Here is a 19,285-nt window from a genome sequence, read left to right as displayed (position 1 = left end):
AAGCGAGGCTCCACCCAATTAGGAAGCAGGTCTTTGCCTCAAGCGAAAGTTTCAGCCATAAGAGATATATAGGACTCGCAGAAAAAAAAAGATTTTCCAAGGCGTCTGCGAAGCGCTCTCTATTTAATCAATACTTGCTCCGACGCGTCTCGACTGAGGCAACAAAGTTCAGCGATCAAAAGCTGGTTTTCTTAAAACCTCGGGATGAGACGCCGTCATCTGCCAGAGACATGGAGTTGTAGATACAGGGAGGTTTAGCATGAATGGAAGAGGAGATGGTGGAAATGTAACTGGAAAACTTTTTTTTTTCCCCCTGCGTTTGCAAAAGAGTCGGAGGATATTTGTCTCGGCGATACTGATGCAACATTAGTTGTGAGGTGTTAAATGACATCATTTATCTCGGTTTGCAAGGGAGCAAAAAATAGTCCCTGGTAGAGGCGTTTCCTCTGACTTTGATGGCTTATTTACCACGAGCGCTCGCCCTAAGCTGTCTCGATCCAAACTGCTTTACATGTCGATGTTCCACTCAACCACTGTGGCCGTGACTAACGCTTGGAAAAATGGCTTTTTTGGACGGAAAGAGTGCGTGATGGATTTTTTGAACTGGAACAAAATGCTGTATGAGACGACGTTAAGTATTCAGTTGGCATCACAGGTGGGTCATTCATTCTATGAATTTGCACTTTTTAGCATCCATTATTCAAGACCTTCACATTATGTGACACACAAATGAGCTAGTAAAAAAACAGACATAGTAATAGTTCCCTTTTTATCGCAAATTAGATGTAATTTTCTTTTTTTTATAGCAGATAAATGGATCTTTCCATTAACGTAATGAACTAAATGCTGTTCATTTGATTCACAGTGTAACGCAGTGTCAACTGTTGCAGTGATGGGTTGATGGGACATCATGATACAGCATCAGTTGTTTGATGTATGATGCAGTGCGTCACTTATAAAAAAGCCTCTAGATGTCACTCTCTGCTTTATAAGGCTCGACTCTGAGCTACTAACTCAATGAAACCTGGCATCATTTTCTAACTGAGAGTGCCACCTAGTGGCCTAAGATACTGTATCATGATGCCTCATCAACCCATCGCTACAGACTACCTACAGACAAGCTAGCAAGTATAGAATATAGTTTATAATTTCCTTCACTTTACATAACACTTAAATAACCTTATTTTTATAATTTCCCTCCCTATTATGCATCAAGCTAAATCAACCATATTTGACTAAAAATTAGGGTCAGGTAATGTTTTTTTTATCCACGAAAATGATGAGGGACGATTATTTATTATGTGTAAAATGACTCAGGTATAATGTAAGTATAATACTATTGAAAAATGTTAACAGCAGTCCTATGGGCATGCAATTATTTATAATTTTGTAGAATTCAAAAGTAATGTTTTTGTGATAATATGTGGTACCGTTCTGGTTCATGGAAAAAATGTCTAACAATATAGATTTATCCATTTTCTCATCCCCTTAGAGGGTAACTACTGTGTTGGTTTAAGTGTTTCTTAAATAGATGTTGGACTCTATTGTACTCATCAGTATGTCTCGGTTTATACAAAACTCTTTTTTCATTGAAACATTTACATTAGAAAATGTGCTTAAGCCCCGCCCACCGATGTTTACCATAACCACACCCACTCTGCTGTGATTGGTCAAACAACAAGGTTTGTCATGGTGTGTCAGAAGCCTCCACCTCCAAGGGACTTGTTGTAAAAACAAAGCAGGGGCGTGATTACAACTGGCTGGAGGAGGAGTGAAGACAATTGTTACGTCTTAATTGACTCCGGTCTCGTAACCTCTCATTCGCTGCGATTTCAGAAGGAGGACAACTTTATAAAGTAATAACATGGTCATGATGAGGGACTTACTGCATCTTGGAGAGGAAGACTTTAACAGTGGACAGTCAGGAAATTTGGGTTTCCACATTAGTTGCTCTTTAAAAGTCACTCACACCTGATTAAAGTTTAGAGTTTCAAGCACAACCATGCATGTTGTTTGGACTGTGGGAGGAAACTGGAGTGCCGGGAGTAAACCCAGTCGGACATAAAACTTTAACAAACAGTCTTTAGCTTTTAAAACAAACATATCCAGGTCACTGTTTGAACTGCTGCCTTCAGGGAGCAGAACAAGAACGAACAGATTCAGGGACAGCTTCTACCCCAAAGCAATAACTTTATTAAATAAATAAAACATGTGAACACAGGCTGCTAAATTGTGCAATTGAACAGATGAAATGTTTTATGAATGAATGGATAAATGTTTTTATTACTTGTTTAAATTTGATGCGAGTGACACACTGACTGGCTTTTGCATTTTAATTTGGTTGTACATGAGACAATGACGAATAAAGATTTTATTCTATTCATATTTTGTCACATTTTTACATTTTCAAGAGCCAATTTAAAGAGACACGACTGGTTTAACTGGGATGAAACAAAACAAGGATGATAAGCTTGAAATGGTCCGAAAGCTGACAACGGTTATTATGGAATTAACCAATGACACTGATGGCAAATATAATATATATCAACCATTAAAAAGCAATTATGTGGACAACGATCACAATAGAGAAAACATTTTCACAATATAAAAATACTCAGCCGTTTATCACATTCCAGACGCTGCTGTGTGTGTATTTCGGAAGAAAAGGGGATTTGAAGTCGACCAGCAAACGAACAGTAATCCCATCTAGTAGTGCTTTGTTCCATCAGCAGGACTCGGTGGGATCTACTTTACTATGACAGAAGAAGGCTCTGCATGGATGCTCCAGCTCACAGCAAGGACAAGACAAAAACTTCTCTGCTAAGAATCCTGCTGATGTCAACTCCTTTCAAGATAAATAATCAGCCCGGATAAGTGTATTTAAGCAAGGACGCACAATCCTTCAAAAGGAAACCTCTGGAGATAGGGAAGTAAAAACTGGAGGACAATGTTAAAATCTGCTGATATAATTACATCTGTGTAAAGAGAAAAAGGAAACGAATAAAAAAGGAACTTGTGGCAAACGTCCCGGAAAAAGAAAAAGGAGACGTGAAACAAACACTGCCTGCTGTGTCTTTCACAGAAGAAAGATGCAGCTTCTCATCTGCTCCTGGGAGATTCCACTAATGCGGGGAGTGCAGACAGAATCTGGACGGGCGGGAAGTCTGGCTGACGGAGGGCACGGCTTTACCGGGGCTGGAGCTTTGTCGCGCCGTCATTAAAAACCAGAGCAAATATGTTTTTATGGCATGGTCGTGTATTGGAAGTTGACGAACATGAATGGCTAAAGCCAGTAAACAAGCAGCCTATTAGCGGGAAGATAAATGGCATCATGGCGAGGGAGGGCGAAAACTTGAAAGGATGTTGTGAAAAAAATAAAATACATATTCGGTCGTAAACGCTTCTGTGAAACTTTAATTGGTTATTGATGACGGAGAGAGATCGAGGCAGGCGAGATGAGGGAGACAGCAGGTGCACTTTAGACACGACAGCTGCACACGCTTATTATTTGCTTTTGGGATTCTTTTGATCGTCAAACACACAGAGTTAATTACCTGTTCTCGTTGCGCTGAGTGTATCTTGGTTGAGGGTCACTGTCGCCGTCGTTTACGTCGTAGCTCGCCTCCGGGTCCTAAAAAGGAGACAGAAATGTAATGGAGCCAAAACATGAAAAGATTGCCTATTAGGGTGAACAAGTCAATCATCATTCAATCATTTACAAACCTTCATACATTTTGATCAATTGAAAAAAATGTTAAAGTTGATTTTTTTCCTACTGAAAAACATGTGTAAGATCAGCAAAACAGTCACCTCCACCAACACTACTGTAACGTCCATCTTGTATTAATGAAAATAAGGTATTGTTTGGAAAAAACCTAACCCTTGTGTTGCTTCTGGGTCCAGGTGAATGACCTCCCTGGCTTCTAGAAACACATATGCAGTGGTGGAGGTTGGTCACCATGGTCTAAAGACCCCACAAAGGGATACCTCAAAAACATTTGTTTTCGAGCCTCCGGGTCACATTGACCCAGAGACTGCACAATTGTTAATTAAGTCTAAATGTTAATCTCAGCAGCTGCCTAAAATCTATACTCTTTTAAACACTTTGCAAGTGCGCAGGCAAAAAGATTTACGCTGATGGCCGAGCAGCGTCCGCAAAAAACAATCCTAAAATACAGACTTAAAAATATTTTTTTTGGAACAATTTTTAATGTTGAGGCTTCAACACAAGATGGACGTTAAAGACGGTATGGTGGTATGTTGACATTTTAAAGTGTCTTTTTGGGGCAAAGACGAATACCACAACTAAGCTCTAGTTGCTACATTAAAATGAACATTTTTGTACATAACTCTAAAAAGGAACAGATTATTCTGAAAATAATCCCAACCTTTAGTCGACATGAGTGTGAGTAGAAAATTAGTAAACCTTGGGTTTACGACCCCTTTAATGAACAACAATATTCATGCACACTGACAGAACATAACAAAACAAGTGTGTTACTATTGAATCTTATGAAGCTTAATAGACTAAATAATTTACAGGAATTATATGTGACAAACTTCAATGCACTGTATTTATGTTTCAGGAAAGGTAATTTTTCACATGCACACACTCACTCACTCACTAAAACTGAATAGTTTGGATCATTTTCACACTAACTATATACATGATTAGAAATCGACCCAAGAATCGGAATCAAATCGACAAGCAAAGATTCCCATCGTCTTATTACCGATCATCAATATTTAAGAATACGTACGTAGTTGTCGACCAGATCAGGATGGTCTTTTTCAATCCCATCGTCCAGGATTGTCACAACTATTCCTCGTCCAGTGTAGCCTTGAGCCCAAGCGGCCTTGGTATTCAAGTCTTGATGGGTTGGATTGGACTGCAAAGAAACAAAAACAACAATTTCACTTTAGAGTAAAAATAATAAAAATGAATTCACGATTGCACTTTGGTTGCCTGAGCGTGGCCTCAGTGACATCACAAAAATAGTGACAGAATTGAAAGTTAGTTTTAAATAAAAGCCCAAATCTAGTAAAACAGCAAAAGGATAAAAAGAAAGGATTATGGCTGCCTTTGTGAGAAAATTTAATCAGATTCATTCCTTGACATGTTCTAGGTCACAGATCTTGATTCAACACTGTTGCCTTTCTGCTGCAGGAAGATGGCAAAGAGAGGTGGCGAGAAAATGGGCAGCAAAGGTTAATGATTGAACTGTAATAGAAAAAACCGACGTGATGTACAGGCGGACGTATGGCTGAGGCTTTTCTATAGGTGGATGATCCAGCATTTCTCCTGCTGATATGATGACAAGGAGATGACACATTTGTGGATGAAAAATTGTGACATCGACTGGATTTTATCGTGAGTCTTTCTACGACGTGAACCGGTGAGATCACAGACAAAAGGGACGGGAAGGAGACAGGAGAGAACAAAGACGACAACAAAAGCTTTTGATACAACACACGTCTGGTTTAGAGGCACATTTATCCTGACATTTCTCTTCATAGTCGATTTCAGCATCAAGCGGTGTGTCTCTTCATGTTTCAGATTGACTGGTGGAAATAACACGGTGTGCTGCGGTGATGCTTGTTTGTAACATATCATTCGTAACTTAAACACTTTTAGAAATATTTGTCTCAGCAAAATGATAAAGTATTGGGATGCATCACATTTTAGCCCGATGGTTTAAACAAAATTTTGATATTAATATTGATTTTTTGACTACTGACCTCTCAGTCAATGGTTAACAGCATCTAAAACATTTTTCACAATTGTATATATTTTTTTTTCTTTCATTTTTAGCGGGCAGAAGACCCCTATTAAAATTTAAATAGTTCCAATTAATTTTTTTTAATCAAACCCTGTGTTTTAACCACATGTAAGACAGATAACATAACTTGGAATATAAATTCAAATGAAATTAAATATATCATATTTAATACATATTAAATATTTCCATAATTGAAGTTCCTTTGAGCAATTCTTAGGCACATAATCTGTCTGAACTTCCTCTCTCTTCTCTCCTTCCCCCTCTCTTTTTTATGGGTTATTCAGTTTCATAATTGTATCTTTTATACCCAGGCAACAACGGGTATTTCAGCTAGTTAAATATAATGAATGCTTTGAGGGATAATCTCAACAGCTTAAGTTGCATTAACATGACCTATTGCGCTTCAATGTTTTAGTGAAACACGCTAATTTTTTTTTTTTTTAGCAATTATTTCTATTTCGAGAAAAAGTAAAGAATGCATGGCGGTCAAAATGTATTTTGGGAATATATACCTTTTTAAATTCCGGATTTTATTCGTTTTTTTTTTCATTATTATTTCTTAAAGTAAAAAAAATAAAATACTAGTAATATTTGAATATAATACCCCTTTTGTTTCCTTTTTTTCCCTCTGTCATCATATTTCTCTTTGCATCATTACCTACTGTTATTAATTCTTTATAACAGTTTTTTAATTTTCATTTCATGTGACCCTTCACATTAAAAACAATATTTAACATTACTAGTATTTTCTATTTAACAAATACAGTTTGTCGCTTTCATTGAATATGTCCTATTATATCAAAAATATGAATTAATTTATTTTCTGGACAGGCTGCTGGTCCATCAGAGGTAGAACACACACACACACACACACACACACACACACACACACACACACACACACACACACACACACACACACACACACACACACACACACACACACACACACACACACACACACACACACACACACACACACACACACACACACACACACACACACACACACACACACACACACACACACACACACACACACACACACACACACACACACACACACACACACACACACACACACACACACACACACACACACACACACACACACACACACACACACACACACACACACACACACACACACACACACACACACACGACTTTTCCTCATAATAATACCATTTATACATAAACTGCTGTGTGTCTCAGTGAGATTTACAGTTTCTCAGAGTTGCTAGCAAAACGCATAGAAAATAAAAATGTGATATAGCATTTGTTTTTCTAGCAGGCAACAGCAGCGGAATATCAATGAGAGTAAATGGAACATCAAGGAGAGCAAATGCTGAATGTAGTGTATCTGCCAAAAAGCAACAAAATCCATTTTCCCAAGTATAAGCTATAAACATTACACCACTGTACACGTAGTATTGATCAGATGTGAACCCCAGAGTGAGGAGTCGAGGGTGAAGATGGATATTTGTTATAGTGCTGGTTATGATGCATGTGTTATGGTGTTCATAAAGGTTTGCAGGACTACTTAAACAGCCTATTGTTTGGATTCAAATTTTGTTTTGATCATCGCAATTCAAAAGTCCAACATTACATTATTTATTTTTTACTTTCCCTTTAAGCCTCCAGAGTAAACTCTAGTAAGACAGAGAGCAGAGAGAAACATTTTTGGCTTCATTGCTTTCAACGAATTGGATGAATTATTAATTAACTGTCAACAATATGATTCCGCTAAAAATAAAGTGAGAGAATTACATCACCTATAACTTATTCAAAAGCATTAATTATGTAAAATAAAAAAATAAAAACAACAGTTGCTCACCAGATACCACTGCTTCGGGAAGTCGGGGTCCGTCGGCTCCTCGTAAACATCCCGCCGCTTCCTTCTTTTCACCACCTGCTGCTCTGCCCACAGAACCTGAGTTAAAAACACAGACACAAACAAACATTTGAAAGACAAATGGAGCATTACTCTATATTACATTGTCTTGAAACAGAACCGTAACGCTCATCCATTCCCAAAGCTTGTCCCCTAAAGACAGAGCGCCGACAAAACGCGGCCCCAGCTGTGTTTCGTAAAAGCAATAACCTGGGAAAGGAGCCGAATTACATGTTATTCGTTTCATATCTGCCACTCAGAAGAAAAGTGGAAACCAGACTTTGATGTCCTGGAGGCATCTGGGATGTACACAGTGGTAGAAACGGGAGGCAATAAATGCTTCGTGAGATTTAATAAAGAACTTTTGTATCCGGTGGAAAACAATCGGGGAAACAAACCACCTAAAGCCATGCAAATAAAAGACCATTTAATGTCTTCGCACTTGGGCGATCCTGTTTTACCACAATAAAGATAATACGACAGACAGCTGTTTACCCCTGAATAAGCCATTTTTCATCATCATCATCATCATCATCACTGCTGCCTCGCCGACTGTAACGGTGGGGACAAGTGCTCGAGCGGCTTTCCTAAATACCCATCATGCAATCGCCGCGTAATTATGGGCACGGAATTGTTTGCCAATTATAAAACATAAGCTGTTTTCATCGACACCCCAATTTATGAGATAAAAATGGTTTCACTTCGCAACCTGAGGGAAGAACGCTTGGTCGGAAACACTCCCACTGCAAACATCTGCCACCTCATTAACAAAGACATCTGGATTGTTGAGCTGTGATTCTGGTTGAAATGGAATTGCTTAATGATTCCCATGGAGGTTTTTCTGGCTATGACATCATGTGCTGTGAAATATTGTGTATTTTTTATCGTCTGTAAATGCAAATTTGTGTCTATTTGTGGCGAAATATCAATGCAACAATTATACTTACCCTTTCCATACATGAATAAATAATAAATTAACAAATAAATAATTACTTGGATTATCAAAAATAATTCTTTAAATACAACCGCAAGCGACTTTAAACACCTTTTAAAAGCGTTTGTTATTGTATCATTATACATATGCATCATTTAAATTATTAAAAAAGGTTGCATTTTGCACAAACCATTTACTTTTTTTTTTTGGTAATACAATTAAATTACAGATATTTTCCCTATGTTTATATATTATAGTGATTAATAATCATGATTGCAATATCAACAAAAACTACAATTTATCTTAAGACTTAGATTGTATCATCTTGTTCTTTCCCTTTATTTCTCTTTGTTCTTGTTCTTATTTTATTTTGATTATTTTTTAATGAAAAATTGCTGTATTTGCTGTGGATAATTTGGAAAAAATAAACAATTTTAATAAAGTTCTACCTAACCTAAAATAAGGCTTTAATCTAGTACAACTTCTCGCTTATCCTTAGTACACAAAATATTTTCTGCAAGTCTGTTTTCTACTACTAATGCGATGCCACCCTACTTTTTGAAATCTTGCAACTAGGGTCTAGAGTTTTTTTTAATTTTTTTTAAAGGAAAGCCAGTTTTGTTACATTCTGACTTCTGAACAAAACTATAAAGTATCACAGTTTGTCTGGAACAAAACCAGCCAATCCTCTGGTAGTTAAAACTTTAAGTACAAGTAATTGCAGTTACTATGTTTCTGAGCAAACGCGTAAAAAGAGAAACTTGCAATAGGAATGAAGTCTCTTAATCTCACATTGCAGAGAGGAAACGAGGGGAATATCAAATTAATTACAGTCATTTAAGACTCCTGGGATATGACAAATTAACAAAAAGAGAAATATCTCGAGGCATAGATCTTTAAGCCGCCAGCAAGAGACATTAGGGGTTTAGGAAAATTACGTTTTCACATTCTGAGTGATTTACAGACGTTTTGCTGAAGTGGGTGAAAATTACACGAGTCCCATAACTCAAGAAACACTACTACAAAAATGTATATTCATTTTTTAAGCCTGGCACAAACTGAAGTAGTGATGCATCTTATTCTTTCTTTTCAGGGTAATTTTTCCTCGCACTCCTCTCATGTTATAAGCCTCGACGCTGGATTCCGCGATAGTATGATATCACACAGTCAGCAGTCACACTTGGATCTGTTCGTGAAAGCCGCTGATGGGGGGAGATCTATTAAAAGATTGAAAGCACTTTTTGAAAAGCTTAACCGTTCCAGATGTTCAACGGTTTCTTCGATAATTAAAATTGATGAAATGATTTTACCGACTAACTCTCCTCTTCCCACTGAAAAATACACTTCACATTATTACGGTCAGACATGGACACTAAGTTTCCACCATTACAAGTCAAAATGGTTTCCATCAAAATTGGATGGGTCAGAAACTGAAGGGCCGCTAACTGTATCGAGCAGATGCTGTAGAGCAGCAGTTAAAAGGTGACAATAAACTGGGACATTCCTATTTGAGCGGTCTCGCAAAGTTGTTAATATCACTTTCTTGTTTGCGTCTATAAAGTCACACACCATATTGAGCTATATGGTCTCTGGAGATTGTGTCACCTGATGTAACATTCTATTTGTTTTATCTTGAGTTGCAAACCCAAGTCTGCTTAAACAGTTTTACTTTAAAAGTTGATTTATTGTCAGGTTAGAAATCTGACTTAACACTATTACTTAAACAAAGAATAGAACTCAGATCTGGTTTAAAGACTAGTTTTTCTTGTACATGTGAGAAAGAAAAACACCAACTTATTGCATGTCTGTCCAAATTCTTTCAGAAACCCAGAGTACTTTGGTCCCCGTTTTATCTTTGTCACAAGCAGTGATGAAAAGACCAGAAGAAATACAACTATAATAATTAAAGTGATTACAAAATAATATATGATAACATAGCTCAGCATTTTTCCATTATTTAACCAATTAGTCATACAACAATCCACATTTCTCTGGTCACAGTAGAAAATATTAGGCCAGTCATTCCTAGCAAAGGGCTACTACCAACGTACCTTATGCACTTTGCTTCCAGTATGTCAACATAACACTATATGGGCCTAGTTTTATTATAGTATAGATCAAATATGCCTTTTTAGTCTCCTGGAGCTGCAAACTGAAACACTTTACTTAGCACAATAAAGCTCTCTGGTCTTGTAACGTTGAGTTTAGCTCCTTTCTGAACGACCTGGAATTGGATCTATCAACGTGTAAATGTAGAAGTATTTTATCTTACAGTTGTTTTTTTCTAGTATTTTAATTTAGTATGACATGTGGAATGTGAAACTGGTTTGTGTGTGGATTGCCTCTATGCATGGAGTTCCTTGAAAATAAGATCTGCGGATCTTAATGGGACTTTAAATAAAGGTTAAACAAAAAAAGAATATATATATATATTTATATATAAATAAAAGGCAACGGTGGTCCACATCTTGGAAGTGCCATGTAGAAATATTGAAGCTGAAGAACGTCCAGTTTCGGTGGAAACCAAGGAGTGTTATGTCGCCTCAAACCAAATATTGTTGACCATTACTCTCAAAATGGTGTATTCCACTTTTGGCACAGTTTGTGTTGGAGTGTGGAGTATGTTCCTGACCACACGCTCTGTTCTGATAGCTGCTGACTTTTTGGTATGTTTGTGAAAGAACAAGCATGTGGGGACGCATAGTAACAGATGCAAAAGATTGATTCAGGATTAGTTGAATCTCTATTTGTCATAGTGATGATCTGATGAAGCTTCATGAAGCAGTGCCGTTACTTTTAAAGCCCACTAGATGGCAAATTGACCTCTAAATGACATGACATTGCTTCATTAAGCTTAATCAGCAATAATTTGTCAATCCTGAATCCTTCCCTAAAGTATATGTCCATAATATGAGGAGGCGATACTTAAATAATAGTTTAAATGCAGCTATATATGGAAAAAAGAAGCAGAACGCTTCTAGTCAACGAGGATTAAAAGCATACTGAAAAGAAGATGGTGAATACATCTGGGATATGAGATGATCAGAAAAGGTAAAAAGACATCAAAGACATTCACAATATCTTAAAAAAGGGGCATGAGAGCTCTTCCCATCGTAACCAACGGGAAAAGCTGTCATATGAATTAACCTTGACTGCTCTCAGCTAAATATAACCAAGAGGCAGAAACATCTCGCTGTGTCAGACACCGAGATTCAAAACATCAGGTAAACACGAGTCGTTTTGATGTCAGAGACCTTCGACTCCAAAGGAAATCATATCTCTGCGTGCCTCCTTCAATCCGAGGGCTTCAAAAACATGCTCTTGAGAAGAAATGGAAAAAAAGTCAACATCTCGGAGCTGAAGATTTCACACTGCAAATGCTGCTGCAACAACCCATGATAATGTAGTTTAGCGCAGGGTTCTCAAAGGCAACAGGCTGGGGGTCCACCTGAAGAACCATCTTGTCGAGACAAGGCCACCGGCAAGGGGGGGGTCCTTCAGTAGTTTAAGGCCCCGTCCCAATAATCTCCATATTCCTCAAACTCCTTCCTCAGGCTCAAAAGACGAGCGAGTGCTGTCCCAATACTCAAAAGTTGAGGAATGAGGAACAAAGGTGAGGATCTTCGCTTCCACACTTTTGATGTTCAGGAACTCCCTCAGTAGCAAGGGTATCCCAGAATGCATTGCACATCAAGACAGAAATCAAAGGCGGCTAAAACCATGAAAACGCCAGGCTACAAATGTAAGTATTTTCTTTGTTAATAGGTGTAAAAAGGACTAAAAGAACACAATTGTCTTAGTTTAATGTCATTTTATAGATTACATACCTCTTCTTAGCTTGATTCTTTTTTTTAACCAAGCATAAGTGAATTTTTTAAGTTAACTTAAGTTGTTATGGTACTGCTTACATAAACTGATATTTATTGTCTATGATCCACATTTCATTTATATTTTCTTAATGTTTTGGATGGATTTTGTGTGGAATAATTTGTGCAAGTTTGTCCAAGTTTGTGTTATTCACAAATTCTGTTCCAATTTAACTACGTAATCGTATATGATGAAATTTGATGTGATTATCTTCTATCTTTAAACCACCGACATACCTTAGTACAGAGATAGAGTCCCTTGCTTGGACTGGTCTCATAAAATCGTAGCCATCAAATAGAAGGTATATCAATGGCCTATAAAATGGCCGCAAGTTACATATTGTAATTAAGATCAAGCACAACACAGAGCTTATTTAAACCATCGTTGTAGAACCTATTTGTTCTGAGCCTAAGTAGCTCTAAGATTCACAAACCAGGAATCACTTTAGCTTCTCTTTTAACTACAATATATCCTCCTTTCTCGGCCCTCTCTTCATAGTTTCTCCCCTGAATGATTTGTGGTACACCACTACACGCCACACACATTCACTCTGGACTCGCACTTAATCCTGATGCGGAGTGAGGCAGTTTCCCAGACCGCATCTCTCATTGTGGTAAGAAAGAGCAACCCCAAAAACACTCTGTACACTGTCAAATTAAACCACTGTTTTGGCATTTTAGAACATCGCTGGGTGAAAGTTATGAACATATTCATTGGATTAACCTAAATGTGTGGAGACCACAAGACATTGCAGACTCCCGACTACCAGTCTAGCCCTGGTGTGTCACAGTATTGTCTGCAAATAATGTTTTATTTTGGAAATTGACCAGATTTATTTTAGTTGTATTGTCCGAGTTCCTGCATTAACCATTTTCTCTGGTCCAATTTGACACCGCAACAGAACATGATCTGTATGAATAATAAGAAAAGGTGCTCAATCCTAATAAATATGCACAAATTGTACCTCCTGCCAAAAAAACAAACAATACTACTAAACTGGAACCGGTTTCGATGCAAGTCTGTTAATTCCTACACTTGCATTTGCTGGTTGCTGAACTTCTTTTATGACACGACCGAAATGGTTCAGAAATATCGAGTATCGAAACAGGCTTTGCAAAGTTTTTGTACCCACGCATGATCAAAAGTTGATTATTTGTAGATTTGTAGAAGTGTTCTTTTGCACTGGAAATGAACTTTTGATTTATTTGTTCTGTAAGAAAACCGCTTGGAATGGAATTCCACCAAAATAACTGAAGAGTAGTTTTATTTGTAATGTCATTTTCTTTTTGTAAGAATTATTGTTCTGGAAGTGGTATAGAAGTGAACGTATGGGTCCCAAAAAACATTTTCTTATTGATTCTCAGCTCTACTTTATATGAGTGTTTCCACAAGATGAGCTGTGGCAAATCTCTGAAGTTCCCAGATGTGGTATAGTGCCACGCTTTGCTATGAATCTTTTTGTCTTCTAATTTTGTTTCCGACCACTTTAAGTCCTTCAATTTACAAGCACACCGGACTGGACAGCCACCATGTTTTATGCAAGTCTTGGGATATGTGTGTCACATTTTAAATGGGGCTTGGTGCATGAGCAGATACAGTCAGAAGCCATAGACGTCATTTCTACAAGGTGATCTGGGTCACCACCAAAATTAGACCACTTCTAAATAGTCACATCTCAAGCCCATCATACCAAGAATGTTACTCCATAAATAGACGCCAATGGAACATATAGAAAGAGGACATTCTCTTCCATGGCATGGCGCAGTTCTGAGATCTCGGGAGTGCTTTTTTCTAATCTTGAAAAGCGTCTACAGTTCCGTATTCTGTTTGTAAAGGTTGAGAAACACATAAGCAATATGCTGCAAATGTCAGAAAAACAACTTTGTGTCATCACTGTAACAAATCATTACTTCCCTGCCGGAGATGTGTTTTCTCACCAGTCAGACTAGTGAATTAAATGAGACGAGAAAGGTTTTTCATCTCTGCGTGATTCTGGACCACTCGCTCCTTCTGTGGTGGAGACGAGAAAATGTTTCAGCAAAACATCGGGGAGATAACGATCGACACCAGTATTCCATCATGTTTCTCAACTGTGCGTTCCATTCTTATAATCACACACATGTAATATGACAACAAATGGACTACATTAAGACTCAAAGAACTCTTATTTGTTGCACACTTCTCACAGGTGATTAAAAAAGCCAGAGCACATGTGAACCATTACTGAAAACAAATTGTACTTCTGTGCTTCAGTTGCACCTGTATTTAAGGTAGCACTGTATCTCTCACAACTCTTAACTCGGCAATTGTGAGCCTCTGTAGTGTGACGGTGGAGCTACTAGAAGAAAAAAAAAAAAACGTTTACATTCTTGAGCGTTTCTAATCTTCTGGTTCCAAATGCTGACAAAAAAATAATTAGAATTTCTGAAAGTTCAGGTAGTGAGAGATAAGTGCAATCTCCAGAGCGGTGGTGTGAAACTAATGCGGCAATAGAGTCGGTGGATGGCGCTGAAGCTCACCGCTATCAAAGACTCCGAGGGTCAAATTAAATCTCTCGCGTGGCGCAGTACACTTCTGCCTACGTCAGCAACATTTTCGGTGTGGTTAGAAAGAAAGAAAGGGAATAAAGGATTCCAGAACAAGAAAAGGAATATCCTCTAACCAAAGTGTAATTGATTTTAAATGAGCCTTCCGTCTTATCGGCCTCTGGTAAGAATCTAAAACATAATATAATACGGTTTTTGCTTACGGTATTTTCTGAAAATCATTAACTCAGCCATTGTTGCACATCATGCATCCTTAGTAAACAGGATTTTAAAAGATTGAAATAGTGATTTGTGATATTTTTGCTTGTGCAAAAACATGGATTTTTACTTGAAAGAGTAATAAATGAAGCACTTCCACAGTGAATGCAAAATATTAACCTAATAAATATATATAACTAAATTAACATATCAATTGTGAAAATTGAAAATTGTGTAAAAAAAAAAAAGTGTATGAGTTTTTCTTTTTTAAGTTTGACAAAAGATGCGTTTACATTTAAAAAAAATAAAGATAAAAAATATTTTCATTTACCTCTTATACTTTTCTCTCACTTTATCCTCCCTCTCTATTTTATCCATCCCTCCATCTACCCCACAGCAGGTCAACACCAAGTCTGGTTCTGCCTTCTACATTTTTCCAATATAGTCTTACTTACGCTGTAAACCATCTTGAGATAAATTTGTCATGATTTGACACTTTTTTTTTCATGTGAGAAGTTTTGCCATCATTTTACCAGAAGCCATGACTAATGTTGTATAAATGTTTTAGCAATGGTATTCACTTCGTATCTTTGTCCGGGCGACACGATCTGCTTTACAGATGTGGGTCAGAGACAGTGTTTTCATTTGAAGAACTGAGACTTTTGGAACTAAGCAGGAAGATTAAACCAGAAACTGAAACAAGAGACTTTATCTGTTTAAACATTCTAAATTCATTTTAAATTAACTTCAACATCCAAACATTTTGAATTAAAATACAAATAAACATTTTAAATTAATCAGATCTCAATCAGATATTTTAAATGAAGAATAAGCACAATCTAATTTCATGAATTTTCCAAAACAATTATTTTTAATCTTTTACCTTTAATTTTCCAAACTCAAATGAAATGTTATTTTCGCAAACCCATTAATCACAAAATCAATATAGTAAATGCTGCAATGTGTTGGTTAACTAATATTTACCGCAGTTAAACATAAATTTGAACATCTTAGAATTTCAAACACAATGAAAAGTAAATAAAACATTTCACGAACCCTTGGTGTCTTTGGACTGAACCCACTGTGCACTTGGAGCGTCTTCTTGGACTGACTGAGAACCTCCATGACTTCACAGGTCACAGGTGCTCCACATTAGTGCCAATGACTGAAGCAGCTGGTTTGCTGCTGCTGGTGCATTCTGGGAAGTGTGGTTCTTTGACACATTCTGAGATTCAGCTGAACAGTAGGGATGTTTTGAGAAGGATGCATTTTGTAGCATTTTAAAGTCTTAAGTCCAAACAGAATTGAAGCACAAGTTGTTTTTTTTCCTGGAAGTACGCTACATTTTATTTAAGGACAAAACAAACAGTGACATCTTACCAACATATAAAGTATCTGATTGCAACCAAAATTGAGAACATTTTTCACGGACAGTCGCATTAGCGTTGAAACTTATGTACCTTCTGCTTTTTTTATGGACTCATGCAATGTTGTCACGTTAAAAAAGGTTTATTTATTTTATTTTGTTTGACTGTCTGTTTTACAATCTCGGGTTGATTGATATGGTTGTTATGGAGGCCATGAAATGTAATGGCTCGGATGAGGGAGGATGGAACAAACTGCACTTGAAATAATTAAACAGTGGTTTTATATTACTGTAGGATTCATGGGTTATTTAAATGTTGTATTTTGTGGTTAGATAATTCAATTAATTTGCAGCAAAACATGTTCATTTCCTGGAGTATTTGGTGCTGCTTTGCTTTCCTTATGCGTTTGACTCAAAGGGTGATATTTCATCTCTCTGTGAGCGTAGCACGACACACAGGTATAGCTGGAACACCCACCGAGAGATTTGAGGAAGAATGATATTAAACTCCCAGACAGCAGGAGAGGGTGGCATCTAAATACAGAAGGTTCATGACGGATGTTTCGGGAGGAAATGTAAACAGCTCAGTTTTGAAGAACTGCAGTGACAAAGGGTTGGAAAGATTTGTTCGTATCTATGGATCCAACGATCTGATCCTGGTATCAGGTAATGGTTCGATCCAGCGTCTCACAGGTGGATCCGGTATCAATGAAAAACGCCAGATCTGGGTAATCGCTTTATAGCAGAAGCCACTCAAAAATGATGCTTTTCAGGGTGGATGTTCCGAGTTGGAGAAGTCGTACCACGAGATTCAACTCATTAAGTATTTGAAGATGCACTTTCCCGTCTATTTTATACTCTAGGCTATTTGATTTAAGTAAGTAAGTAAGTAAGTAAGTAAGTAAGTAATATTTATTTATATAGCGCTTTTCGAGACCAGGGTCACAAAGCGCTTAAACAATCAAAACAATACTCAAAAAAGTACATACTTTAAAGATCAAGATAATACTGAGAACAACACAGGAGTTCAAGAAATTCAAGGAAAAGCCTGAACAAATAGAAACGTCTTAAGATGTTTCTTAAAGGAGTCAGTAGATCCATCAAGCGCAAAGAGAGAGGAAGATCGTTCCAAAGCTTAGGAGCAACAGCCTGATTTAAGCATTTTCCATCATTTACCTTACAAAAGTGTTAAGTTCATATTGTTCTGTCATTTTATTTTATTTTTTTTATGTTCCTCATGCATGGTGGCGCCCCACAGCAAGAAGGTTGCTGGTTTGCTTCCAGATCAACTTGTGACCTTTCTGAGTTTGTTCTCCTTGTTTTCCGTGGGTTTACTCCGGGAAACTCCGGTTTCCTCCCACAGTCCAAAAACATGTAGAGGTTGATTGGGAACTTGGAAGAAATTGTCTGTAGGTATGTGTGTGTGAATGCCGTGTGACAGACTGGCGTCCTGTCCAGGGTGTCCCCCCTGCCTCTCGCCTGTAGAAACTGGGATGGGCTTTTGATTCAAAGTATGATCATAGTTATCTGACAGTAGAGCAAGAAAGTGAAAGTGAAAGCCCAAGTATCGGTATCAGAATCTGGATCATAAAAGTTGGAACGGTGCATCCCTAGTATGATCTTTAAACACACATTTACTTCACTACCATGATTTATACAGTATATATATATAAAAATTGCACTACCTACAATCCTGACAATGACTTTCAAACTAAGTGGACCTTCATAGCAGTACGACTTGTTTTGAATGGTACGACCACCACCTACTACGGAGCATAAACTGCCTGTAAACTCTGCAAAGTAAGAGAAGGCAAACACTCGACATTTTCGGCTGTTTGTTAGAGGAGGCAACAGCAGGAAGTGGGTAAACAGATCAATTCTTCTCTACGGAGACATGCGGCGAGGTGACGCTAAACAGCCTTCACATGTTGAGCCTTGAGAAAGTAGCACAGCCAGCAATGTCGTTCGAGTCAGGCGGACCACTCAAAGGACATGGATATGTGTCACTTCCACCGAGCTCACAAACCCCCCCCAAAAAAAAGTTTGACAGAGACTTTAGACGGATTTTCAAATGTACCCGTCTTGACCCACTCGCTTTCACTGTAGAGGAGCTGGCAAAATCTAAGTTTGCCTGAGATTTTGCTCTTTTACTTTGCGTGTGGGAGTGTAGGCGACCTTAGCACAAACTGTTTTTCCTCAGTAAAGTGTTCCAACCAGCTCAGGTTCAAATGTGATGAGTGACCTGCTGAGGGAGCGGAGGTTTTGTCAATCATGCGGATGCCAAAGAAAATTCTTCTAAGGCTTCGTGCTGGCGTTTCATCAGACCACGCGTGAAGGCGGCAAAGAAAGTGGGAAGTGAATCACTTTTGGAAGATGAATAACTGTAGATTGATGATGTGTATGCTTTTAATCAATACGAGTTGCAATCTCTGGCAGTGGCTTTTGTGCTGAAAACGTCGCGAGGGGCAAGAAAGTAAACCACAACAAAGAGCAAAAGATGATTGAGCGAGTGACGACAAAGCTTCAGCATCGCTAAGTCGGTGGCATGAAAGAGAACACATTAAAACATTTTGCTGATTTATGTCGCTCTGAAATGCCAGGATCAGCACTTTTGTTAAATATTGTGCGTTTTCGCTTCTGGATTATTGAACGTGTGAGACAAAGATGTAAAGGAACTGCCTCAACGCAGAACGAAGGAAT

The 19,285-nt window shown here is 37.8% G+C and overlaps 1 protein-coding gene across 1 annotated transcript in view; it reads right to left on the bottom strand.

Annotated features, from left to right (window-relative positions):
• Positions 1 to 19,285, bottom strand: part of furinb (furin (paired basic amino acid cleaving enzyme) b) — a 135,283-nt gene that overhangs the window by 53,112 nt on the left and 62,886 nt on the right. Inside the window, exons 4-6 of the mRNA XM_087797589.1 lie at positions 7,618 to 7,713; positions 4,761 to 4,889; positions 3,555 to 3,631 (exon numbers count right to left, since the gene is read on the bottom strand). Of these exons, the coding sequence (XP_087653715.1) occupies positions 3,555 to 3,631; positions 4,761 to 4,889; positions 7,618 to 7,713 (302 nt within the window). The remainder of the gene's footprint in view (positions 1 to 3,554; positions 3,632 to 4,760; positions 4,890 to 7,617; positions 7,714 to 19,285) is intronic.

The sequence above is a fragment of the Callionymus lyra genome, chromosome 8, assembly GCF_982586985.1.
Source record: "Callionymus lyra chromosome 8, fCalLyr1.hap1.1, whole genome shotgun sequence".
Classification (NCBI taxonomy): Eukaryota; Metazoa; Chordata; class Actinopteri; order Syngnathiformes; family Callionymidae; genus Callionymus; species Callionymus lyra.
The sequence above is the reverse complement of the archived record's forward strand: the minus strand, read 5'-3'. Positions and strand labels throughout refer to the sequence as shown.